Raw genomic sequence first — 27,637 nt, 5'->3', positions numbered from 1 at the left:
GAGCCTTTACTTACAGTACATGCCTGCTTTACATGGCAAACTTTGAACTATATTTTATTATAAACAAGCAATGAGAGAGAATTTCCCTGGTTCCCAGATACCCTTCCCAGGCTTCTTTTGAAACATATTTGTTCACTGATCTCCCATGATCCCATAATTTCTAGCAAATTCCAGGAATAGGATATTTACTTTCAGTCGTATCAGTTAAAGTGGAAGCATGGCTCAGTAAATGTGGCATGTTCAAAGAAAAGCCGATGATATAAACAAATTATTTTATCTGTGCCAAATTCAGAACAGATGCCTGATCTGTTTGTAGTGTAATGGAACTGTTTAAAAGTGATAACATGAAGTGCATCTGTAAAAGAAATCCTGACATAATATTTATAGCCATGAACTAACCACTCAGTCATGGCAGTCACTTAACCAGCCCTTTTGTATGCAAGTTATTTAAATTTTGCACAAATACTCCTGACACAGACCCTTTAAGTGTTAAAATAGGACCCTTTATATAGGACAACTAAAAACCAGTAAGAGTTGTAGATTACATAGTGAGGCTCGAGTACATTATGCAAATCTCTGTATAGCTCACTTGAAAAAGCAATACAAAACCTGATTTTCAGCTCATGATGGCCTTTGTAATTGTTTTCCTACTTGAGATTTTGGAAATAATTGCCAAGGTATGGTACACACTTGCACTCAAGGATGTACAGTATCTGTTTTTCTTTTTCCTGAATCTGTTTTTTGAGGTGCTTGGGATTAACAGGACCTAATTGTATTTAGAATTTAAAAAGTGTTTGACTTGGCATACATGTTACATCTACATTATTAAAAATGTACAACATAAAGTGCAGATTTTAACGCATCAAATATCATCTAATCGGCTACCCGGAATACTGAATCAAATCATGTGTCGGTATGGGTACTGTGTCAGCCCACTGTGTCAAGTAGCAGTGTGGAGTGTGTAGGTGGCTGTGTGGGCGAACAACAACCTCCCCACATGCTGCTTTTCCTGGATAGGAAACAAGCATCCACACACACCCTTATGGCAGTGCTCAACCAAGCTGGACCATTCCCAGGCCTTCATGGGGCATACACTCTGCTTGCAGAAAACGTGAAGCTATTAATCCTTCCTAAGGAAGAGCAGGACAGGCTGTCTCCGGTCGGCTGGGGAAAAAGCTAAATAACTACAGTACTAAATAAACTAAACTACTAAACAGGAAGCTAAATATATTAAGTGGCACATTTTTGAAGATTTGGAGTGATTTATAGAACAGATACTGTAGCTCTTGCATCACATATTTGTTCACCATTCATAAAAACAGGGAATTTAAGTAAAAGCAGATTAAACTACACAGATATGGCACTGAGACAAACGGAAAAAAAACAGATGCTCTTTGAAATTTAAGAGTTGCTTATTATGGGCATTTTACAGCACCACTTGCTTATTATGGGCCTTTTTAACAGAGCCAGTAGCTGTGAGCATTTTACATTTCGTCCACTTAAATGGAGGTGCAACTGCAAATCAATACAGTTAATACACTAATCATCTTTAAACTGTGATGAAATATTTTTGTCTTGAAGGGAATGGTCTGTTTACTGAATGATGTGAGCTGATCTAAATCCTAATCCTAATCATATTCATGCCTGGGAAATTCAGGCTGAAGTGTTGGCACTCTTCAAATCATCAAAACACCAGTTGAATATTGTTTAGATGAATGGTGTTTATACCTATAGTACAGTCTCAGAGACGTCTAGAATTTATACTAAGGTACAATTAAGTAGTTTTGCTGGCTCATGGTGGCCCAACACTTTACCAAGACATTTTCATGTCAATTTCTTTTCCTTTAACTTTAACTCATCGTCTGTGTTTTTACAACCTTGGTTGAAACAAACATACTGAAATCACAGATGAGAAATGACTTCCTGTTTAATACCAATGTTCTCTGTAGATGGTTGTGTACTGTATATTCAGCATATTATATAATATGAGTTACTGTAAAGGAAAAGGGAAAACTACTGAATGATTACATGGAGGAAGAGCTGACAGAGTGCAAGATGCATTGCTATTGGATATTGCATGTAAAACATCAGACATAACTTATATGAAATTAAGAGTTTGAGAAACAATAGCAATACATGCTCACTTTATTAGGTACACTTGTATCATCTACCACTTGTGTAGCAGCACAGTGCAAAGATCCTGTAGATACAGTTCAAGAACTTCAGGTAATGTTCACGTCAAACATAAGAATGTATATAAAAAAAAAAAGTTATTTCTGCGACATTAGCTGTGACACAATTGTTGGCCTTGTGTACTTCATAAACTGTTGATTGCAAACTGGGATTTGCAGATGGGTGGAACAGTCTTCAGTGGGTGGAAACACTTTGTTATGAGAGGTCGGAGGAAAATATCCAGATTGGTTCGATCTGCCCGGAAGAATATTGCAACTCAAATAATCTCTCTTTAATATCGTGGTAAGCAGTGTGATGTGTTGTGCATGTTGATGTTTTTCTGCTCATCACAATTGTAAAGGGTGATTATTTGAGTTACTATAGGCTTCTTGTCTGCTCAAATAATCATCAGCAAGGTATTTTATTACATTACCGGTATTTGGCATATGCCCTATATTTGTCTTTTTTTTTTTTAAAAAGACATTGTTAAGGGCCTCACTCAAGGGCCCAACAGTGGCAGATTGGTCTCCCTGGGTTTTGAACTTGCAACCTTCTGATCAGTAGTCCAGTGCCTTAACCACTGGACTTCCACAACATGCAGATCATACACACGATGTGACCGTGTGGTTAAATATTTCCAGCAGATTCTGAAATACTCAGCCCAGGCTCTCTGGTACCAACTACCATGCCGCAGTCATGGATCTCAAAGATCACATTTTTTTTCACATTCTGCTGTTTGACCTGAACATTACTTCGAATTTTTTGTATTGTGCTGCTGCTACGTGATTGGTTTATTAGATAACTGCATTTATATGTACAAGTATTCCTAATAAAATGGACAGTGAGTGTAGGTTTTGGAGTGCTGTATGTTTCTCACATTTTCCCAAGCTGTTCTCAGATGGATGCATTTCTCTCTAAGTCTAAGGCTGATACACATCAATATGTGGGAACTTTTGTCTGTTTTTTTTTCTTTCTTGTTATAAGGGTTATTCAGTCATCTGAAACGTCCTTGAGAAGCTCAAAAGGCTGTTTACATTACTGTCGTTCACACACACCTACAGAAGGCAGAGACTTTAATTTTCATCCATGTAGAACTCAAAAAGCTGTTCATCAAATGAAAGATTTGGATTTAAGCTACATGGGCTTCAGTAATTGCTATTTATAAATTTTGCTCCAAAACATGAACTTTTGAAAAAATAACATTATGCTGTGTCATCTTCCATGTCTCACGTCAGTGGCACAAGGAGGTGCAAGAGAGCAAAGAAGGCTTTGTGCTCTTGCTCATGCACGGCTGGTTGGATTTAGCCATATGGTCCTGAGTAATTGCACTTCAGGCTTTGTGAAAGCATTGATGCCATGTGATCCTCTAATTCCCACGTCAGAGCCACAAGGCGGTGCCAAGAAAGCACATGGATGACTATGTGTATGACTCCAAAGTGAGCTACAGTGGGGTCTGAGAGCACTGGTGAAAATCGTACAACAAAATTTTTTTTTTATAGATATTTGATAGCAGATGAATTAAAATGTCATGGAATCTTTAAAATGTTTACATGAATTTCAGAGTTTCTTAGAATTTCAGATACTCCTGATTGCATTAATAACAGCATGCACACAAGCTAGGAAAGATTCCAGAAGTGTCTGAACACATGCTTCACTAGAAGAGGTTCGGCATGAGGAAACTTTCACTGGGGCTTTTGGACCCCACTATTTCTGAAGCATTACCAGGAAGTCTGTGGTGTTTCATGTGGTGTTTTTTTGTTTGTTTGTTTTTTTAAAGGACAGGTGGAAATCATCATTACCAGTGCTGTTTATTACTATTGGACTATTGGACCTCTCACTTGAATTGAATGGTTTTAATCCAAATCTCAATATCTTAAACCATGTAGGATTATAAATAAATGTTATATCAAATAATAACGTTCAGTAATAAAAAGCTCTATAAATAAAGGCAGTAACAAATAGCATAATAACGTACACACTTTACATGATGAGCCTGATATCTGTATAATTTATTTATGTTCATTAAGCTGAACTGGGAGGGTCTGTGAAATGTATTTGGAATCCAGAAGAGAGGAGATTCTGGATCAAGGATAAAGAAAAGAATGTATGTGAATTTATACTGAATAAATCACCATTTAAGTGCGATGCAGGATGTTATTGGTTTTTATTTACTGTGTAATCACATTCTATAAGCATGTTCATTACACCCGGTGCAGAGAGCAGACGAAGAACGTCTCCTTAATCAGTACGTTCTTCCTTGATGCATCCTGACCTTTCTTCACATCTCATGTGACCTTGAAAAACCTAAGAATGCATAAAAGCATGCAACTAGTTAGTGCTTCCTCGTTTTCTTTTTGATTTACTTGCTCGGTTAGATCTTCTTTTCCTCGCTTTGTTGTTCACAAAATACTTGTATGCTCACAGAGCCACCAAGTGGTTCAGAATCTTTCAGGGGTAGAAATATGAGCCACATTTACTTCCAAACCATTATTTCCCAGTAGAGGGAGATAAAGTACATAACACTGCAGGAGATGTCAAAGAGACACAAAAAAAAGGTGTTAAAGTGACTGATTAAAAACAAGCCAAAGGACACACACACACACACACACACACACACACGGATTTGGGGTGAATTGGATAATCAAAAATAATCAAAATAAAATTTCCACTTTAAAAAAAGATTTAAACAAGGTTTAAAGCACCTGAATAATTTAATCTGTACATTTTAATCCTGGTATTACAATACATTTGGATTCATTTGAATCCTGTTGCTTCATTTCTTTAAACATAGATTTCATTTACATTCAGAAATTTATTTTGAGATGACTGACGTATACAGTGGTAGCTGTATACGTGATACCGTGTTATGCTGGATGGACTCAAAACAGTAAAGTAAGTGGTCTCCTTTGTAACATGTTTGTCCTTAATGTGGATTTGTGTGATTTAATTATGTTGGCTTTGTAGAAGCCAACATTCTGTTTTCCTACTTAAGCTTAGACAAAAATATATCAAGAGTAACTCCTCCTAGAGCCACATGCACCAAATTTGGATATGTTGTAGAACCTGGTCTGAAGTTTGTTGCTATTACTTTTCTAAGCGATCCAAGTTCCGGCACTTCTGGTACCAAGTCTCAAAATGGCCTTTTTTTCCCATAGACTCCCATTATCAACTTTGAAGATTTATAACTCGGCAAGCTTTTGAACTATCTACACCAAACTCGGCCAGCTCCTTTAGGATGATACTCTGTACAAAGCTTTAAATTGGTGTACCGAATGGCCTTTCGGTTGTGCCGCAGCCCCGCCCCCAATATATGCAAAATCAAAAAACTTTTTACAACATGGACATGTGACATATCAAAACACTCAGAACAATGAGGGGAACTTCCTCACATGTATTCTAGTGACGTCACGTGATGTCGTGAAAATAAAAAAAATTGCACAACATGGGCATGTGATATATCAAAACACTCAGCACAATGAGGGGAACTGCCTCACATGTATTCTGCTCACGTCACGTGACATCACGTGAAAATCAAAAATGGACAAGTGACATATAAAAACAATCAGCCCAATGTGGGGAATTTCCTCAGGAGTATTTGGATGATGTCGCATGCTTGTCTCCGCTTACCTCCAAATGTTTTGGCAACCTAGCTTTCTGTCCACTTGCCTCCAAAAGCAACACTGACCCTTATGTCCACTTGCCTCCAAAAAGCACCATCCGTTGCGAATAATTGCATCATCAAAGCCAACATCAAAGTTTGTCGCGATGAACTTTACAAATCTAGATCAAGATTAAGTTTGTTTGTTTCAATTCATTTGTGCTCACAACTAGAATTAAATTTAAGGTTTTAACACCAAGATCAATTAATCAGAATATAAGACTAAAATTAGCTTTCTTTCATTCCAGTAGATGCCTGTCCAGTACTATACTGCTGTGCTGGTACTGCGGCGGTTACAGTGAAATACAGCTGGGATAATTAAAAAAATGGAAAATGTTCATGTATAGTGTTAAGGGATGAAACTTTTTTTTATTTAAAAATATCACAGCTGGTTTAAAATGTTATTTCAGGTGGCTACTGAGTATAAAACATAGAAATGATGGCTTATTAGTTTTATTAATTCATTCATTCATCTTCTACCGCTTATCCGAACTACCTCGGGTCACGGGGAGAACATGCAAACTCCACACACACAAGGTGGAGGCGGGAATCGATCCCCGACCCTGGAGGTGTGAGGCGAACGTGCTAACCACTAAGCCACCGTGCCCCCAGTTTTATTTATTTATTTATTTATTTATTTGCTGTTGGTATAATTATGTAATACATTGCTCTGATTTTTATCTTTTCACAATGATTTTTAAGCAGCTCCAGTCTTCCTGGGGCAGTTCATCTGTTGTACTCTGTTATACTCTGTTGTTGTGTGTGTGTGTCTTTGTGTGTGTGTGAGACACATAGAGACAGATGTACAGACACAGAGAGAGGCATGATGACTGATCGTGATTTGATATGTGTGTGGGCATCATTTGTTAGAACAAATTCTTTTTTTTTTTTTTTTTAAATAAAATGCCAAAGTGTTTCCTTTTTCCTACTATGGTTAAGTTTAAGGTTAGCGTTTGATTGAGGAGCAGACATAAATCAATAATTAATCTTATAATTGACAATAATTAATTATTAAAGCAAAAATCTTTCTCTTGCGCTCTCTCTCTCTCTCGCTCCCTCTCTCGCTCTGTGCACCTGTTGATTTTACTGATGCTCATGATGGCCCAATACATCCTGCCCCCCCAAACGCACACACACACACACCCTACTCTGTCTACTTCCCATTAGCTGAGAGAGAGAGACGGTTATAGGCATAATGAGGGCTAGTGATCTGGTATGTTTGTGGGCATCATTTTATTGAGGACCAAATCACAAGTATCCTCTCAAGGATTAGACTCTGATGTTTTTGACTTTGTGGGGACAATTCCATTTGAAATAAAATGATTCCTTTTTGTTAAAAAAACAAGGAAGCTAAAGCAGGGTTCCCACGCGTCCTGGAAAACCTGGAAATCCTGGAAAATTAATGACCATTGTTCCAGTCCTGGAAAACACATGGAAAATGAGAGAAAACATAAATTGTCCTGGAAAAAATCTTGTTGTCCTGGAAAATTATTTATCATTTAAAGAACAGTTTACAACTGGTCGAAATAATTAACATTAACAGAAAGTGCTCTGAGGGGGCACGGTGGCTTAGTGGTTAGCACGTTCGCCTCACACCTCCAGGGTCGGGGTTCGATTCCCGCCTCCACCTTGTGTGTGTGGAGTTTGCATGTTCTCCCCGTGCCTCCGGGGTTTCCTCCAGGTACTCCAGTTTCCTCCCCTGGTCCAAAGACATGCATGGTAGGTGTGAATGGCATCTCTGGAAAATTGTCCCTAGTGTGTGATTGTGTGAGTGAATGAGTGTGTGTGCCCTGCAATGGGTTGGCATTCCATCCAGGGTGTATCCTGCCTTGATGCCCAATGACGCCTGAGATAGGCACAGGCTCCCTGTGACCCGAGGTAGTTCGGATAAGCGGTAGAAGATGAATGAATGAGAAAGTGCTCTGTTCAGGGACGTTTTGACAGGTTTTTTGTTATGCTGTTTAATCTTACTGTTCTAAACATGTTGTAAACATAAGGCGAAGGCCGGTAACTTATAATAGGTTTACTTATATAAACTTAAAAACACGTTTGCAAATGTGATATTGATTTTTGCAACAGTTCACTAAACAAGAAGTTAAGTGACTTCCTTTCTATCCTTCACTAACCATAGTAGTTCCAAACAAAGCCGGAGCAGAACGCTTTTAGCAACATACAGTACAATACAGTGGCGTTTCTTTGAATATGCGTTTATTAACGAATCATTTGTGAAAGTGAGTCAATGACACATTTATAAATACCGAGAGAGAAAGCATGACTTCACCTTACTGTCAAAATCAAATGCCTATTGAAAAAGTGTCACAGAGAAAAGTGAGGAGTTAGCAGCACTAGAACAAAGTTTGGAAAACATGCAAGAGAATTTGAAACAACTAAATTAAAAAGTTCAAAAGGATACTGTTCATTAGAGCTTAATTCAGTGAATGTTTTGGACAGACAGTTAGTTGTTTATTCCGTTTGGGAACGCTTCTGCAGTTATTTTTCATAATGCCGTTTTTTTTTTTTTTTTTTTTTTTGAGAATGCAGTTGGGGAAGAGGGAAGGAAAAGTTTAACAAGAAGGGCCTTAGCAGTTGTTATAATGTGTTCATTATAATAAATTGAAGAGTTTAACTTCAGAAGCTCTGTGTGTGTGTGTATCTGGTGTTTTTCTAATTTTATAGTTAAGTAATAGCCATAAAGTTGTTTTTAAGACTTCTGGAGAGAAGAACATATTACTTTAGGCCGTGAATCTGTGATCCTTGTCTTTTTTTCCTAAATTTGAAATGTCCTGGAAAAGTCCTGGAAAATGATCTCTGGAAAAGTGTGGGAACCCTGTAAAGGTAGGGGTTGACCGAGGTGAATTATTATAATTGAATTATTAACCTCATTAATATTTGTCATGGGGGGGCACGGTGGCTTAGTGGTTAGCACGTTTGCCTCACATCTCCAGGGTTGGGGGTTCAATTCCCGCCTCCGCCTTGTGTGTGTGGAGTGTGCATGTTCTCCCTGTGCCTCGGGGGTTTCCTCCGGGTACTCCGGTTTCCTCCCCCGGTCCAAAGACATGCATGGTAGGTTGATTGGCATCTCTGGAAAATTGTCCGTAGTGTGTGATTGCGTGGGTGAATGAGAGTGTGTGTGTGCCCTGCGATGGGTTGGCACTCCGTCCAGGGTGTAATCCTGCCTTGATGCTTGATGACACCTGAGATAGGCACAGGCTCCCCGTGACCCGAGGTAGTTCGGATAAGCGGTAGAAAATGAGTGAGTGAGAATATTTGTCATTTTTAAGTAAAGAAGCAGGGTTTAATGCACATGCATATGTAAGATAAAGACAGTGAATGGATGTCACTCTGAAAAACTGGCCATCCAGAAGCTTGTGAGCCTTTCCACTTACAATCCTGGTTACCAGGCAATAGCTAAATAAACAGCTGATTGGAAAACATAAGCAGTCATGTAGTTACTTTCAGAATCAAGTGTTTGTCTCTGTAGCGTGACTGTCACACTCAGCACTCATGACCTAGGCTTCCTCATGTGTTTTTCCTTCACGTCTTCCATCTTTGGAAAAATAATGGCTGTGTGTCTTTTACATTTACACTGGAATTTTTTTTGTACATTACTTTGCATTATCCTTATTTCTGATGGTAGCTGTGAATCAGTGTCTATCATCTCAGTTTATGATTAGAATGAAACTATACTAGTTTCCAAGTTACTAGTAGATTAGTTCCTATTAATCTAAATGTGAGTCAGATGGCCTGTGGCTAATATTTGCCCTTGTGGTGTGTGTTCCACTTTACATAGAGTAATAGATAAGGGCACTCACCACTCATCTTGCTCTGCTGAAATAGGCCTCGCACGCACGCACACACGCACACACACACACAGAGCTCCCCTGTATGTTTGTAAATTTTCAATACTTGACCCACCCGAGTATCATGCAGGCTCCTGAGAATGAAGGGAGATCAGATATCATCTTGATTCTGGGGCAAAAAGAAGAGATAAAAGCAGAACTCACATTTGAATAGCTGAGATCAGTACTGAAACCCTAACATCTACCCTGGGTTTCTGCTTTCACTTGCTTGAGCCAACATCTGTAGAGCATGTCTTTACTGTCTAAATAACATTAATAGCTCAACATCATGCCATGCATTCTTGCACTAAGCCAGGCCTTATCAGGGAATGCTATTTTTATGGACAACAATAGAGACTCTATGGAACCTGTATGTACTCACTAAGAAAGAACTGGCATGTTTGACAAGTGCATCTCATAAAAAATGCACACTTTGTTTTAATGTGTCTGGGTTTGATCTACAAATGTGATTATGTGTTTTTTATTTGTCCAGCAAGCATCAAATCTCACAGACTGGTACTCTGAAATAGAAGTCCTGTGTGGACAAGCTTTCCTTAAAAAAATGAATAGTCTGACTCCTATTTGAATCTACGCTACCTGAGCACTTTATTACGCAGACCTGTATACCTTCATGAACTTATCGAATCAGCTAATTGTGTGGCAGAAATGCTGTGCACAGAATTGTGTAGATATGGACTAGCAGCTTCAGTTAATGTTGACTTCAAACATTAGAATGGAGAAGTTTGACTTCTGTGTCTTTAATTTTTATTTATTTAATTTTTATTATTTTATTTTATTTTTTATTTATGAAAATGCTGATTTCCTGTGAAATTCACACACAGCACTCCCTAGAGTTTACATCAGCGGAAAATGAACAGACTTGTCTGAGCTGTCAGGAAGCCTATTGTAACTCAAATGAGCACTCGTACATCAATGGTGTGCAGAAAAGGATCTCAGAACACACAACACATCAAACATTGCTCCCATGAGGCTATCCTGGGTCCCGACACACTCAAACTGTACAACTAAAGACTGACAAAAGAGCAGGTGGAGTTTGTTGTGTGTTAAATTTCAAGGAGATCAACAGTTTCTGAAATACTCGAACCGGTCCATCTAGTTTTCATGTCACGGTTAAAGTCACAGTGGTCACACATTTTTTTCGTTATTTCAATTTTTGCTGAAGCTCTGTATCTGTATATTGTTATGCAGTGTGCCACTACAACATGATTGGTTAATTAGATAACTGAGCAGGTGGACAGTGATCTCTGTGATTTTGACCATGGCATGAATGTTGGTAACAAATGAGCTGGTTTGGATATTTCTATAACTGCTAATCTCTTGGGATTTTCACAAAAGAAGTCTCTAGACTTCACATAGATTGGTGCAATAAACAAAAAACATCCAATCAGTGGGAGTTATGTGGATGAAAACACCTTGTTGATGAGAGAGATCAATAGAGGATGGCTAAACTGGTTTGAGGTGATAGAAAGTCTACAGAAACTCTGTACAATTGTGGTAAGCAGAAAAGCATCTCAGAATGCACAACATGCTAAACCTTGAGGCAGATGGGTTACAACTTCAGAAGATCATACCAGGCCTCTGAAGGTACAGGCTCAACAAAACTGGAAAAGCATAGTCTGTTTTGATTCAGTTTCTTTTGAGTCACACAGATGGTAGGTGCCAGAGTAGGATATCTATGGTCCCAACCTATGGACCCAAAGGTTCGGGCTGGTGGAGGTGGTGTAATGATGTGGGTGGTGTTTTTCTTGGCACACTTTGAGCCCATTACTATTAACCAAGCATCACTTGAATGCCAAAGACTGGTTAAGTATTGAAACCAGGAAGCTACATGAACATAACAATGAGTTCAGTGGCCTTCAGTCACCTGATCTCAATCCAGTAGATCACCTCTAGGATGTCATAGAATGGTAGATTCACAGCATGAAAGTACACCTGTAAAATGTGCAGGAATTGTGTGATACATTCATGTCAACAAGACTCACAAAGGAATGTTTCCAGCATCTTGTATAGTCCATGCCATGAAGCATTGAATCAGATTTTGAGAGAGAAAAGAGGCCCTACAAGTGTTCGTATAGTGTTTCTAATAAAGTGCTCACTTAGGGTATATCTCATTCATTCATTCATTCATTCATCTACCGCTTATCCGAACTACCTCGGGTCACGGGGAGCCTGTGTCTATCTCAGGCGTCATCGGGCATCAAGGCAGGATACACCCTGGACGGAGTGCCAACCCATCGCAGGGCACACACACACTCTCATTCACTCACGCACTCACACACTAGGGACAATTTTCCAGAGATGCCAATCAACCTACCATGCATGTCTTTGGACCGGGGGAGGAAACCAGAGTACCCGGAGGAAACCCCCGAGGCACGGGGAGAACATAGGGTATATCTGTTTATTCTAAATAATATATTCATAATCAGGTTATGCTATAAACCTATTAAAAAAATAGGTTTCACTACAAATAAGATGGTGTTTAAAGATATTTTTTTCAGACACTAAACTACCTTGTCTAAGTAATGTGTTTAAAACAGGAAATGTTTACATTACACTGAATAAAAATGCTAAAATTTAAAAGCCAATCTGTGCCTTGGTTATGAATTTTTTTTTTTATCTTGTGCACCATACATAGTAAGTATTTGATAGATCCAACACAGATCCTGGGGTTTACATCAGTATCTCCTCTAATACATCCTAAATCAGAAGGCTTGACTTTGCTTGTTTATCACGTGTATACATTATGCTACATAGCCTTGCTTTTATTACATGCCTCTTCTACTAACAACCACAATCTGTAAAGTTAATTCTAAGCTCTAAGTTCTCATTTAAGCATTAATAAAAGTGACTAAATGAACAGTGGGCCAACAGACTGTACCTGGCCTTGCTCCAGCAGGACAATGTGACCTTCAGTATAAAACAGTGTAGCTCTTAGATTTCCTTGTTCTTGCCATATCTCTCTCTCAAATGAAAGTCATGCCCAGTGTCGGAAAACAGAGACCGACTACATAATGCAGACCAGAAGGTTTGAACTCATGAGAAACAGGTGAACTGGAGCATCGGTACTCTAAGACCTGCCTTTAGCGTGTTTAATATATACAGTATGCTATAGGCAGAAAAGGATATCTCATTTCATTTGTAATCTGACCTGCACGTTAATTAAAAAAGAAATCACTGTTTATTTCCCTCCTTATCTACTTTGATGATTTGAAAACATGACTGATGGTTTAGGAGTAAAAACTGCCCCCATGGACGCTTTGGATTAAAAAAAAAAAAAAAAGATTGTTTCTGAAAGCTTTAGCAAGTCCTTGGATGAAAGAAAAAAGGGTAATTAGACCAAGCTTGTATTAATACTGCTCACATAAATGTGTCTCTTTTTGGTTTCTCTGTCCTCACCTGTTAAATGTGTCAACTTAGTGTTCCCTGTTCTTTGTCTCTCATAATCTTTCCTAGTTTTCAACCTTACTACTTTTTATGTTTTGATTATGGATTATATTTGTTTTGTCCATCCCACTTACTCATCTTTCAACAGGCAACATTATAGTCCACTGAATATTTTTAGTCTTACATCAAGGCTCTATCTAAGTTGTAACGTTTGCCTCGTCCACCAATGTTTTTCATTTGTAACATGGAAAAAAAGGTGTTTATAGAGCTCTTGATTAGCTGGAAATGAGCAGCAGATCTTATTAATCAGGCAAAGTCAGATCACTATCATTACAGCAATGTTTCTTTCAGACTCTTGTAATGGACTGTCCCATATGCTGGCTGTGGTTTGTCATGATCATGTGAATTGCTATAGCTACAAACGGCAGGGAAAATTATACATGAAGTCATAGCAACACCCCCCCATCTCTCTCTCTCTCTCTCTCTCTCTCTCTGTCTCTTTCTTTCTCCTTGATTCTAAACTATGATCACATGAACCCCAAATCTGAACTAAGGCATACTGATTTCTCAGAACTGGAATACTTTTATTTGGGCCGAATATCTATACATAATGCTTAATCGAGAGTTCTTTTGGACCAAACATTTTGGGCGGTGAGGGATTTCAAATCGACATTATCCTCTTTTTTTTTTGTTTTTGTGCTTCATATCCTTCCTTAATTAATATCTCTGTTCCTTTGGGCTCTGCATTTAAAATCCCACCCTATTGATGTGCCAGTCTCCCTGTGCCAAAAGGTTCACAACAAGCTGGCAGGCTTGCTTTCATCTTGCTGTAGTTATATTCTTCAGATAACCTCTGTTCCTGTCCTTCATCTCTGCCTTTTCTGCGTGTCCCATTTCCTAGCTCTGAGCATCTTCAGATTTTCTTTCCTTCAGCTTTGTCTTGCAGTTCATACTATATTTAGCCTTATTCTCATTTCATTTCTCAGAGTTCCTACTTTGTTTTTGCCTGACTCATACAGTATCTTCTTGTTGGACAGCTCTTTCTGTTTTGACTTTGACTCATAGAAAGTTCCTAATAAGGCAACTTGCATCCTTCTAACAGTGGCAAATTAGTCTAGTGTTTAAGGCTTCCCAATATGGCAAAAACAGATATTGAATATTACAATGTGAATGAGAATGAGTGAATAAGATTCATCCCACAATTCATCCCTACATTTATTCATCCCACAATGGGGAAATTTCTCATTCTTTGAATGTAATGGATCTTATGTAGAAAAAATATATACACTTTTGTGGCAGTATGTACAAAAAGAAAAATGGAACAAATGACTAAGGCTTTTATTTGACTTTTGCTTTTAATTATTATATATTTATTTTTAAAGCAATCAGATCTCTCAGGCTTACCTCCATTTGAGGAAAACAGCTATCAATGCACTGCACATGAATAATGCAACACATAAATAATGCGGCACCCGTCTAAAAAATTAATGACGTGTCATTCACAAGCCTTTCTCTTACCTTGAACTCAATGGTATATAGCGGCATGTAGCTGTGAATGTAGTTTATGACTATTTTGACAATGCCAATGCGGTGCTTTTTTTAAATTAATTAATTAATTAATTAATTTTTTCAATGGGTCAGATAGTTGTTTTGAAGCTGATCTTTCAGGAATGGCCTCCCATGCTGCTTTAGCTGTAGGATTAAGCAAAACATCATGTTTTTTTTTTTTGTCCTGCATGAAGAAACAGTGTAATTTAAAGTTGTTTTTTTTTTACAGGATTTCAGGGAAAACAAAAAGGTGTGTGTTCTTTTTTGTTTGCAAAAACAATATTGTAACCATTATTTTTTTTAATTATATGTACCACAGACGTTATAGACATAATTTATGTATGATTTCATAACAGTTCATACTCTGAATGTGTTGTACATTTTTTTCAGAGAGAAAGCATGTGCATCTGTAAAATATATTTTCTTTTGCATTTTAGTAGTTAGATTTTGTAGTTTGGATGACACATTTACTGAATTCAGTTCATATCCTTGACTAAACTGTCTGCAGTAGAACTATTAGATCAGGAAAGTGATCTACACACACATACACACACACCTGTGAAACACACACACACACACACACACACACACCTGTGTCTTACTATCCTTGTGAGGACCTTCCACTGACATAATTATTAATGCAGCTAATCCCTAGTCCTAAATCTCTGTGTATTTATTTATTTTGTTAAATGGATGCTGCATTTATGTGAAAATAATTTCCTCATAGTGACACACCAACGTCCCTCCAAGTTCAAAATCTCAGTTATTCCTATCCATTTGATTTAGTCCCCACTAAGATATAAACACACACACAAACACACACACACACACACACACAAAGTACTTTGAATGAAGTGTCTAAAAGTGGGAGGGAAGCTGCCTTGTAACCAATCATTGACAAAGGCTCTTTGAGTGTGTGTTGGTTTCCTTTTACAGTGTCTCTGCAACTTGGGCTATTTTAAAGACATACATACAGCTGCACCTGACAATCTGCTGAAGGGAGGCCAGCCGTTAATCCCAAGTTATGAGAGTTTAAGACAAATGAAGATAGGAACCCAGAGGAAGGTAGTATTATAATCAGAAATACTGAATGGCTGTCCTTGCTTCAAGAGAGCTCAGAACTTTCTCTCCTCTTGGGATTAGTGCTTGGCTGCAAGCCTACAAGTCCTAACAGCTCGTTGCCATTGTAACCCTCATTTGCTCTGTCAGCTGGAAGAGGGATTCCTGTACCTGATATTGGCATCAGTTGCTAGTTCCCGTCACTATCCACAAGAAGCTGCTGGCTTCGTGGGTCCTTGCTGTGTGTTCTTAACTAGTCGTGGGTAGCAAATTGGAACGTCATGGTCAAGCTGCTCTGAGCTGTGTAACTTTTCATGCTCTTGCGTAGGCCAGGTATGATCACCTCTGCACTGCTCAGGCATTCGGTATTCCTCAGACAGCCATGAAGAGATTCAGCAGCCTGAGAGGAAGCAAGAAGCGCAAGGAGCATAACGGCAGGACGGGAAGACGCCAGTCAGAACCCCATGACCTTCTCGGAACAAGTAAGATGACAGTTTAGAATGAAATCCTGTAGCCATGCCAAGTTTTTTACAGCTGTGTGTGAATCCAGAAAGTATTACTGGAGGCTTTATAGTATATTTTTTACTGCGCAAAATTTGAGATCAAAAGATTCACTGTTGTAAATAAAACCTTTAATATATAATCTTTAAGGTGTATTTGGTTTATTCCTCTGGGAAAACCCTGAAAAAGTCTCCCATAGACAAGACCTTAAACCTCTTTGATTGCGGATGTGCACTGGAGAAGTCAAGATCGTGTCACATACTGTTGCTTGAGTTTGTATACTTCCCCACCAATTTAGTTTTATATCCCTGCAAATGGTGCTGATGAACATGGCTTTCACTTTCCCTATGACAAGATGAAATGAGAAAAGTGCCTCAATAAGCAGGAACTGAAAATGGCTTGATCCTGTCTGTAGATTGCAGATTCATTCATTTTTACTTTCAGTTTGCTGAACACAACATCATATATATCATCAGCATGTTATTTACAGAATACACAATATACAGTACACAATATGGCCGAATGTGCGGGGGCAAGTAGACACTCCCTTTTCAGTAATAATAACCTCCATTCTTCTAGGAAGGATTTCCACTAAATTCTGGAGCGTGATTGAGGGGATTTGTGCTCATTCAGCCAAAAAACATTAGTAAGGTCAGTCATTGATGTCGGGTGAGGAGGCCTGAGGTGCAGCGAGCATTCCAGTTCATCCTAAAGGTGTTCAGTGGGGTTGAGTTCAGGACTCTGTGGAGAACACTTAAGTGTTTCAACACCAACCTTTGGCCACGGTTTGATCTCTGGGGCATTTACTGTAGTTCCAGAGAATGGGAAATGTAATGCTACAGCAAACAAAACATCCTATACAATTGCATGCTTCCAAATTTGTGGCAGAAGTTTGGTGAAGTAGACTGCCATCTGGGTGCTATAAGAAAACACACTTTTCAGGATGTGTGCTACTGAATTGCTGTCAAATACATGCTTATTCTTTTTACATGGTTACATACGTACATTTAAGAAACTTAATTACCCAGTTTTATATAAATTTTATTATTATTATTAAATGTTTAAACTGCTCCTATTCCTAGTTCTTTATTTCATTTTTTTGTATATAGCTTTTATCTGCCAGCTGGACTCATCACATGGTATCCTTCATCTTCACTTGTTGGTTTTATCGCCATAATCCTCTGAGTCAGCCTATGAGTCAGCAAATTTGGCATGCAGATTCACAATCTGCTTACATCAATAACTTATTCATGTCCTTTTTCTCTTGCTCCTTCACCATTTTCATCTGACCTTCATTTCACCCTCCTGCAGAGATTTTGTCCTAACCTTTATGCTAATTGTCCAAGTCTGCACTATTATCAAGTTCTGCTTCATTTTTCCCTGTACAGAAAAACTGCTCCTTTGACCTTCAATTCAGACTTCAGCTCTGACTCTTACTACTTCTAGGAACACTCACTATATTTTTTCAAACATAAACAACTGTGTTCAATTATTTTTGTTAGCTGCTATTAAATTATACTTTTTTTAATGAAGACAGTGGCATAGTTGTGGTAGACTGGTTACAATATAAGATGAATTTATACATAAAACCTGAGTAAAAAAAGGCAAGAATTAAATTTTTTTTTTACTTGGAAAAGGTAGAAAGTATTGGAAATAGAAATATATAATTAGAAATATATAATTGGAAATAGAAAGTCAGAATGTCCACAAACCCAAGTGTAGGAATATAAAGGGACATAAAGGAGTGATTCAGGATTCTTCAACAAGTGACAATAGAATAACCTGGTTATTCTATTGGAGTAACAACAAATATGTCAGTCATTTTGCTAAATACATACACAACAGGCCGCCTTTCTTCTCTGGCTTTTCTGGAAAAGTTTTCCGTTTTTATGGAATTTTCCCAAGCAGTGAGAACACTAATCCAACCCTGTAGTTTGTTTGGATTTAGAAACTGACTTTAAAACAGATTGTACGTTAAGATGTAGGCCTCCCACCTTTAAAAACATGCTAAATTGTAAACATTGTCTTGATAGGTATGTCTCAAAGTTGCAAGTATGAAGGATTTTAGTGGTTCTAAGCAGAGTTTTTAACAGAAGGGATTGTCAGTCAACAGAAGGGTTTGTATTCATTCTTTTTTTAATGATGACAAACCCTTCTGTTGATTGTACGAAGAATGGTATCCTGTGAGACCCAGTCTACTGGGTCAAGGTGGAAAATTATATTTGACACTAAAGCCAGATTTTCTTGAACACAGCAAAGTTATAACCTTGTAGCTGCTGAGATTAAAATTAATCCATAAATTAAAATTTAAAATCTAAAATCTTTTAATTCAGTGTGCTCCACTGTAAAGAAAACATGGCCATATTTTGAAGGATAAGCTAATCAAACACTTGTCTGCTATACTTACTGCTCACTTACGTCATCTTTTTTAACCTTAGGTAAAATTGACCTTTATTTAAGATGTAGCTAGTTCCTAGCTAACGTAAGTCTGCGACTACTTGCTAGATTTACATATCACTACAAATAAGAATACTGATTATGTTGCCTATCTACTATTTACCTTCTGCACTATTTAGTTCACTCTGCCTAAGCAGCTTTCACTTGAAAGGAGATAGAGACGTAGAGATGGAGAATCATGCAGCAAGAGCTAAATTAAGAAGCCAGCAAGCTGGAATTTAATCCATTGGATGGCACTGATTAAGCATCTGAAATGTCAAGAGATGAAGCAAACGGCAGCTCTAGGATATCTCTCGTCCTCCGTGGCACTTCTGGTATGAAAGGATCCATTAACCCAATAACAAAATATCGTCATATTGATTATACATATTAATATGCAAGCCTTACAGGGTAGATTTTTTCATTTAAAAATTAATGGCGAATGGACACGAGCCTGTTTGAATATTAAATGCTTTATCTATTTATTTATCTCAAGCCAAAATAACATCTCAAGATCTATGATCTATATACATTAAGACTTATGTTTTAATGTGGGATTTAATGTTTTTATGTGTTCTTAGTAGAAGGCTGTGTATATAAAGAGTAGCTCATACTGTACTGATATGCAATTATATGAATTTCTGATTAAAAAAAAAATAGTAATTAGGTGATGACTGAAAATGTTGAATGGTAAATACACTGTAAAACATTAAAGCCCAATTAAATTATATGAACTTATTTCTTCTTTACATTTTTCTTTACAAAAATTGACATGACAAGATTTGAGCTCATGTTTCTGAGTTTGTAAAATGAAACTTAAAGTTAGCCATTGTCTTGACTATTTGTGAGTTGAAACTAAGCTTATCTTCAAGTTGAGGTTCCTCATGTTTCCCAGTGTACATTCATTTGTTATTACCATTGATAAATTTCATGACATTAAAAAGTAAAACAACAGTAGGCTATAAAAGAAACATTACAAAAGAGAGGCCTGATTCATTTGATAAAAAACGTCATATATCTGAGCCTGTGCCCAACGTAGCCTCGGATTCCTGTTCTTATAGGAGGCTGAAAGTAGTGGAACCTGCTGTTGTTGACCATCATTTGATGTGTTTTGCTTTGGCATAACTCAAAAGTTATGAAAGAGTCTCCAAGTATTTCACACACACACACACACACCACACACACACACAGCCACATCTGGCTCTAACAGTTTCTTGACCATGATCCTAACTAGGATGAAGGAAACATGGTCTTTCTTTGCCCCTCAAGCTTCATGCACATTAGCACCACAAGAAAGTAAAAACCTCTCACTTGTTCAAACCACATTCTCTGCAAACCTTTCTACCAAACTTTATATAAAAAAAAAAAAAAAAAAAAAAAAAAAAATCTAAAAGAATTCTATGGCATCTTAATACTATGGCACCAGGGTGATGGCTGCCCAGTGTGATTCGTCTATACGAGATTTTCATTAGCACCATATCTCAAAAACAAGTGGTGTTGCATGTGTGTACAATTTATATAGAATTATTATACCAGCAGAAGAACTAATTACATTTTGGAATTGGTCAATGCCACGAAGCCACAGCAAGATCAAATGTCTACAATATTTTTTTTAAATAATAACAGGAAGAACTAAAGTTAGTGGTGGAGGCATGTACATTAATTCCATTAATGAAGAGTTCTATTGGTTCATTAATAAAGTGGATCTAGTATCAATGTGACTATACACTATACAGTCAAATGTCTGTGGACACCTGACCATCATGTTTGTCGTTTTTAGGAACATTCCCCTTCAAGTCATATTTTGATATAAAAAAATTCATTGCCCAAAGTTCAGTGACCAAGTAAGTTGGGCATTAGACAGAGAAGCAACCAAGAGACAGGACGACCCTGAACATGCTACCACCAGCATGCTTCACAGTGGGGGTGATGTTCTCAGGTTCATGAGCACTGTTGATTTTCCAAGGCTACATTTTTCAGTTTGATCTCACCATTTTATCTCACTATTCTCCACTATGTATCCTGGCAAACTCTAATCAGGATTTCAAATAGCTTGTCACTCTTACATTATGGTTTTGTTTGTTCTGTAAACAGTTTCAACTCTGATTTCCTGAACAGTGCTGTTATAATGAATGTCATAGTTGCTTTATATCGTTTTCCATTTGATTAACTTTTAGATGCCACTGTATGAAAAACTATACGGGAACTGTATAAAAAATCCTGTGACTTTACATTTTTTTGGCTGTCAGAATCCTGTCACAGCAATATCAGATCTTTAACATCTTTAAGTGTGAAGATAGTGTGTCTTTACAAATTGATATTGTTATAGCCTTTAAAATTGGCATTACAGTTATCCGCATCTCTATGAATGGACACCAGTGTTGTATTAGGTAACCTCCATCCTGCTGTGTTTCATACACAAGGATCTGAGCTATTTTACACCCTATAAAATGGTTTATCCTGTCAGACTTGTCACATGTCTGGCTATATTCAACTACAAGCTTTTACTCACGTCCATTAAATAGCTTAAGAGCTCTTAATACAGTAACATTAACCAAGCATTTTAACCACATACACATCAATAGAGGATGAAGTCTGCTGGTGTGTATGTACATGGACTTTGCTTTGCTAATAAGCACTGTAACCATTTTGAGGGAGAAAAATTTTATAGTCATTAAATAGTTTAAATAGGATTTCTGAACGTGTTTGTAGTATTCATACTTACGAAGCACTTATACAGACCACATAAGCTAGGTCTTTTTTATTCTGTTATTATTGTGTATTATTTGATGTGTGTAAACTGTTTTTAAAATCACTTGCAAGTTTTGATTTCAAACAGACTTTTAGAAGAATAAAACTGAAATTTGCTATAGTCAGAATTGTGTGTTGGGTGTCCACTGCTGACCCGTGGAAAAAATATATTATGAACACACACACACACACACACACACACACACACACACACACACACACACAAATGGTGTTTGTGCTAGTGTGAATTCCATTTACAGGGTATGTGTAAAGCAAAAATTCTCTTTTTAAACATTCCTGACATTGCATTTGCAAACATACATTACATACAAGACAAATTTAACACAATTATAAGAAATATATTATGTATTAATTAGTACAAACACACAGACATGCCCTATGCAAGTGTTTTTTTCCTGATGTTAGATACACATACAGATGCTATACTGTAGTTTAATGCGTGGTGGAAAGGTAAAGGTCATTGTGTTCTACTCTTCTCAATGTGTGTGTGTGTGTGTACTGGCTGTCTCTTCCCTGCAGGTTTCATGAGACAGAAGCTGCAGTCAGAGACACCCATCTGCTCCATTATTAGGCTCTGGAGAGTGGACACTCTGACACACCTGTTTGCCCTTTGTCACACTTACAATTCAGAGCCAAACTTGAGTTTGAGCCAGTTCTTTTTACCAGGCCAGGCAAACAGCCGAGTGCCGTGAAGTACAGTGAGCTATAATTGTCATCTTGTTCCTGTGCTTCAAGAATGTAACACTGTACTTTAGCTAGACAATGAGTATTGGAAATATTTGGGTCAAGAAGGCAACACGCCACGTTTAGAGCCGGTGGGGTGTAAACTTTTGAACACGATGTTGCATTATTATTATTATTATTATTATTATTATTCTGCAGAAAGATTTTTTTTCATTTAGTACTTTTTCATTTAGTACTGCTTCTTCATAAGAAGCTATAACTTCAACACTACTGTATTTAGAAAATGATTAGGATTGGAAATATTTTTAAGTAGAGTAGGATTTAGATGGATCCAAAGACTCAAGGTTTTGGACCAATGCGGAACAAATTTGGTGACCAAGAAGTGATCATCTGTAGCATTCATGGCAAATCATACATATATTCAGCCACACTTGGAGCCCTGTTATGCTGATTGTTGTGAATTGAGTAAATCTACTACTAAGTCTGCTCCTACTCAATATAACTGCCTTAGCATTTATTTATGATTTACTTCTAGTGAGTCCTTGATATGGCCAACATTACACTGTAAGTGCTCTGTGATTCTGGTGTAAGAGATTCTGTTTTCAAATTTTGGTAAACTTGGTTTGAATTCTAAATACGGGAGTCAAAATTGACCGAATTTTTGTATTACATAAATGAAAAAAAAACATCCGTTTACAATCATCTGATCACAAATGTTTATAAAGGTTAGCTCTTAATAGCTGGTAATGATGTATAAGTCATTCATTTAAATTACTCAGTATTCTCAGTATAAAGGTTAAGAGGAAATACTGTTATATTATTTAATCAATAACAGAGTGGTGTGATGATGTTACCACCACAAAGTTGATTACTTTCCAATAACAGCACATCTTGAAGTGTTTTATTTGTCTAATAATTAATATTAAATCAATGTTCTCTGTCCTGTTTCCTCCTGGTCCTTTAGTCTACTTTGTCAGACCAAAGACATGCGCTGTAGACTGACTGACATCTCTAGTGGAGTGTGAGTGGATGTGTAAGTCTGTGTGATTGTGCCCTGTAATGGGTTGGCGCCATGTCCCGGGGTGTCCCTCGCCTTGTCCCCACTGGGATAGGTTCAGGGTACCCCATGACCCTGTATAAGATAAGCGCTACAGAAAATGTTGTGAAATGCCCAGCAGACAAATTTGTTCCTGTTATCATACAGTATATGTTATCGGAGCTATAAACAGTTGTTGTTCCCTGACTAGCTTTTCTTTTTTCTTTTTACGGAGGTTATTAAGACAAACAGTGCAGCTTGTCATATCCCTGAGGAACTGGAGAGCACAGTGTCCTAAAGACCTTCCCAAGTTTGAAAGACTTACTAACATTTACAAAGCTCTGACAGCAGAGACTCATTGCCAAATGTTCATTAAACGTCTCCATGTCAACAATTTGATCTTTTTCTTTGTTTTAGTGTTAATTTCGTCACCTATTTTTAATTTAGTCTTAGTCTTAGTCTTGTGCCAAATGTCCTTGTTAGTTTTAGTCATATTTAGTCATCTACATATTTCTTTTGTTAGTCAAGTTTTAGTCGAATAAAAGTCTTTTCATTTTAGTCTAGTTTTAGTCAAAAAATTGTAATCTTTTTTTTAAAATAACACATTATTACTGAGATTATTACTGATTAACATTTCAGTAAAAAAAAGTGTTTCACATATATTTCACTCGAACTTGACTGCACATCACATTTTTTACTTTATTGATATTGCTTTTAATCGTAATGCAAAGACCGGTCATCGGGACATAAGCTGTCATGTACAATAAAAGAGCCTGCGCAGCAACAGGAAATATAATGTAACACAAAAAGCCTGCCTAGACCAGGGGTGGACTTGCGCTCGGACGAATTGTTTCTACGTACACACTAAACAGCGCGAAGCCGCGAACGCGTTCTGAATATTTTAAAGGCGTAACAGCTGATGAAAAAGCAGAGACAATTGTAGACGAAAATGAAGAGAGATTTTATCTTAGTTTTTATTTTATACAAAACATTTTCGTCTCGTCTTTTTCCGTCAACAATAATGCATGTTAATTTAGTCTTAGTCAGTGTTTTTGGACAGTGGTGCAGTCTTGTCATCGTCTTGTCTTAGTCATAAAAAAAGGTTGTTGACGAACATATTTCGTCTCGTCTTGTCTGACGAAATTAACACTACTTTGTTTAAATAATAAATAAACACAAGTTTAACCCTAACCCTTGCCACCATGCCTGTCCCTGTAAATGAGTTGTTACTATATAAAACAAGAAGATACCATAAAATTGATTATTTCCTTGAAGGTTTTTTAATCAATATTGCATTAATTTATTAATAAACTCATTCGATCATTCACTCATTTAGGTCAGACTGGTATGACTAAAAGCAATCAGGGGAAAATGTAAGCTGCTGTTGCACATTGAAATTATGTACAAATGAAGTAATAAAGTTACATATTTACAAAATATTAATTATTGAAAAAAAAAATTGCATTTGGTTTTTTAGTATTGTGCTGAATAAGCTATTTATATAAATGACATAACAGCTGTTTGCATATAGCCAACAGAATACAATAATAACTGAAATTAAACAAATGAAATGTTTAATAAGTTTACATGTGTTTGATTCTGATTAGTATGGTGTTACCTGGATGACAAGGTGACTAGATGTTCCTTGTTTGTTTTTTTTGATTTTTGAGCGTCCATCTTTTTACATTGAAGACAGCTGAGGGAGCTAAGGTGAAGACATTCACTGGCGCTCAAGGGTTAGGGTTAGGGTTAAGAGTCGGGGGTGTAAACTTTTGAACAACATTTTTCAATTATTATCTTGTTGAAAGATTTTCTTCTTTCAAATCATACTGCCCTTCAGAAGCTCCATAAGATATTTACGTGTTTCCCACAGGTCAAAGTAATAACTGATCGTAATTTACATTAATCTTCCTGTTCAGAAATTTATCCCCGATCCCACAGCTCAAAATGTGTCATTTTGCTTTCTGAAGAATCGATGACTACAATTCCTTTTTTAGTTTGTGCACATATGAGAACATTTTTCTGTCAGAACAATCCATATATCTGCATCATTTACAATGTACCGGAGTTTAACATTAAATGTTACGCATCAGGCCTGAAATTGCAGATTATGCTGCGGTTGATTTCACTGCAGGGTGTCAGGGCATAAAGACTTTCTTCTATAATATTCTGTCACTAGTAGACATGATGCTGTTCTGGCTTCAAATCTGCACCATCATGGCATTTTATCCAAATCCTACATCAGCTTAATGGGTCAGCAGAGCCTGCCGTACATTACAGTGAGCGATCACATCTTGGGAAGGTAAAAATATCCCTGCGGCAGGGTTTCGTTAGACAGCTCTGCTGTGATGAATTGGGTGTGATCCAACATGGTGTCACACATTATTTCTTTTCATCTTGTTTGTGCCAGGATGTGTGATTGTCAGTGTTTGGGGATGGTAGACCATGTTCGTGAATAAGATGCTAATGAGTGAAGAGAATGTATATAGAGAAAAAGAGAGAGAGAAAGTGAGAGAGGGAGCAGGCAGTCTTCCAGATGACATCATCCTTGCTCTTTTCAGCTCTTCCTATTTCTCCAATGTTTTCTTGGCTGATAAAGGGCTTGTCTAAAAGAAAATAATTGCTTTATTGGGTATCTGCGGAGAAGCTATGGTACTATGGTTCATCTTAATTTTTTTTGCATGTGGCCAATTAGTGATCAGATAAGTCTATTCTTATTCAGTTCTCCAATTTCTTCTGTATGTTTATACATGGTGGACAACAATAGGGATTTCTCCTAGCTTCAGCACAACTATTAACAAAGTACACAGCATTTTTGTCTTCCAACATGCAGGTAAGGCTGTTTCACTTTCCCTTGAGTAGCTACTCAAAATGGGAACTCGAGCTCTGCTCAGCTTGAGACTCAACACAAATAAAGATGATCCGAGACAAGTGGGAGAATCTTTCTGGAACTGGATCTGACCACAAGAAAAGAAGACATGACCACTAGGCATCAAGTTCAAACATTTAGCCAAATCAATCTCAAGATCCAGTTACAGTAAAGCCATCGTGTTGATTTTTACAGATAACCGAGATGTACAACGCATGTACCAATTCATTGTTGATGTTTTACCAATAATGCTCATGTGGGGAAAAAAAAACCTGGCAAAGTTACAACACAAGGCACATTACTAACTAATATTAATGGTAATATTTTGGGATTAAATGTATAAAATATGGGGGCACGGTGGCTTAGTGGTTAGCACGTTCGCCTCACACCTCCAGGGTCGGGGTTCGATTCCCGCCTCCGCCTTGTGTGTGTGGAGTTTGCATGTTCTCCCCGTGCCTCGGGGGTTTCCTCCGGGTACTCCGGTTTCCTCCCCCGGTCCAAAGACATGCATGGTAGGTTGATTGGCATCTCTGGAAAATTGTCCGTAGTGTGTGATTGCGTGAGTGAATGAGAGTGTGTGTGTGCGCCCTGCGATGGGTTGGCACTCCGTCCAGGGTGTATCCTGCCTTGATGTCCGATGATGCCTGATAGGCACAGGCTCCCTGTGACCCGAGGTAGTTCGGATAAGCGGTAGAAAATGAATGAATGAATGTATAAAATATCCCTCAGCCTTATCTTTTACCACTTTTGCACAGTCTTGAACTTGAACTTGTATGTTACTTTGTTGGCCTGTTATGTTGAATGAGGTGTAGAAATATATTGATGCTCCTTCTCCTCCTTATTCTCCTTTGAACTTACTTTATTAGTGGGTGGAGGGAAAGGCAGTGTGAATCCTGCTGGATTTTGGATCTGTTGACTTGTGAAATAAGTGTGATAAAGATGGTGAGCTGTACATGCTGTCTGCTTTGTGTCTGTAATGGAGCTGTTAAACAGGGAGGCATGCTTCTCAGGCCACTTTCCTGGCATGGGTTCAGCATACAGTACAGTGGGATCAGGAAGGAGATGTCAGTGTCCAGTATGGGCAACCTTTCAACATTGACAGTGACGTTGCAGAAGCTTTAGACAGAGAGGTCATATGTAAATGTCTTGTCGAGTAACAATAGAGCATATGATTACATCCCTTACAAAATAATACTTTTACTTAATTTTTTTATTGTAATGTAAGTTAATTGAGCACATACACTGTACAATATTATTACTTCTTCCATCCTGGGAACCCTGTCCTTTAACACATTTATATTTTTTAATGTTTATAGTTAAGCTCATTATTTACGTGTGCAATAATTCTTTAGGTACTTAATGCAGCACAGAAGACGTTTTTATTTAACTTGTTGTTGACATGATTTAAAGTCCAACTGTTATTTTTTCTTAGTTAGGTTTAAATTAAACATCAATTCAGGTTTAATTAAACCAATCAGTTAATTTTAGTATCTTATAATGTCCATGTACTAAATTTGTACTTGCTAAGGATTATTTTGAAATTGAGACAAAAAATGACTAATACAGTTATTATAGTTTAGAATTATTTTAAAGATGCTGTACTGTAAGTAATCAGATGTATATATTTGACTGAGTTTAATGTGAGCTAATGGACAAAT

General features: G+C 37.5%; 1 protein-coding gene across 2 annotated transcripts in view; it reads left to right on the top strand.

Annotated features, from left to right (window-relative positions):
- prkag2a (protein kinase, AMP-activated, gamma 2 non-catalytic subunit a) overlaps nucleotides 1-27,637 on the top strand; it is an 86,330-nt gene that overhangs the window by 17,796 nt on the left and 40,897 nt on the right. The window contains exon 1 of one of the 2 annotated variants that reach the window (XM_060861407.1): nucleotides 15,623-16,163. The exons of the other annotated variant lie outside the window; for it this stretch is intronic. Within the exon in view, the coding sequence (XP_060717390.1) occupies nucleotides 16,064-16,163 (100 nt within the window). The 5' untranslated portion in view covers nucleotides 15,623-16,063. Of the gene's footprint in view, nucleotides 1-15,622; nucleotides 16,164-27,637 lie in introns of those variants that run through there. 2 annotated transcript variants of the gene reach the window in all.

The sequence above is a fragment of the Tachysurus vachellii genome, chromosome 25 (genome assembly GCF_030014155.1).
Source record: "Tachysurus vachellii isolate PV-2020 chromosome 25, HZAU_Pvac_v1, whole genome shotgun sequence".
Lineage (NCBI taxonomy): Eukaryota > Metazoa > Chordata > Actinopteri > Siluriformes > Bagridae > Tachysurus > Tachysurus vachellii.
Note: the sequence above shows the minus strand (reverse complement) of the source record. Positions and strands in the feature narration are given on the sequence as shown.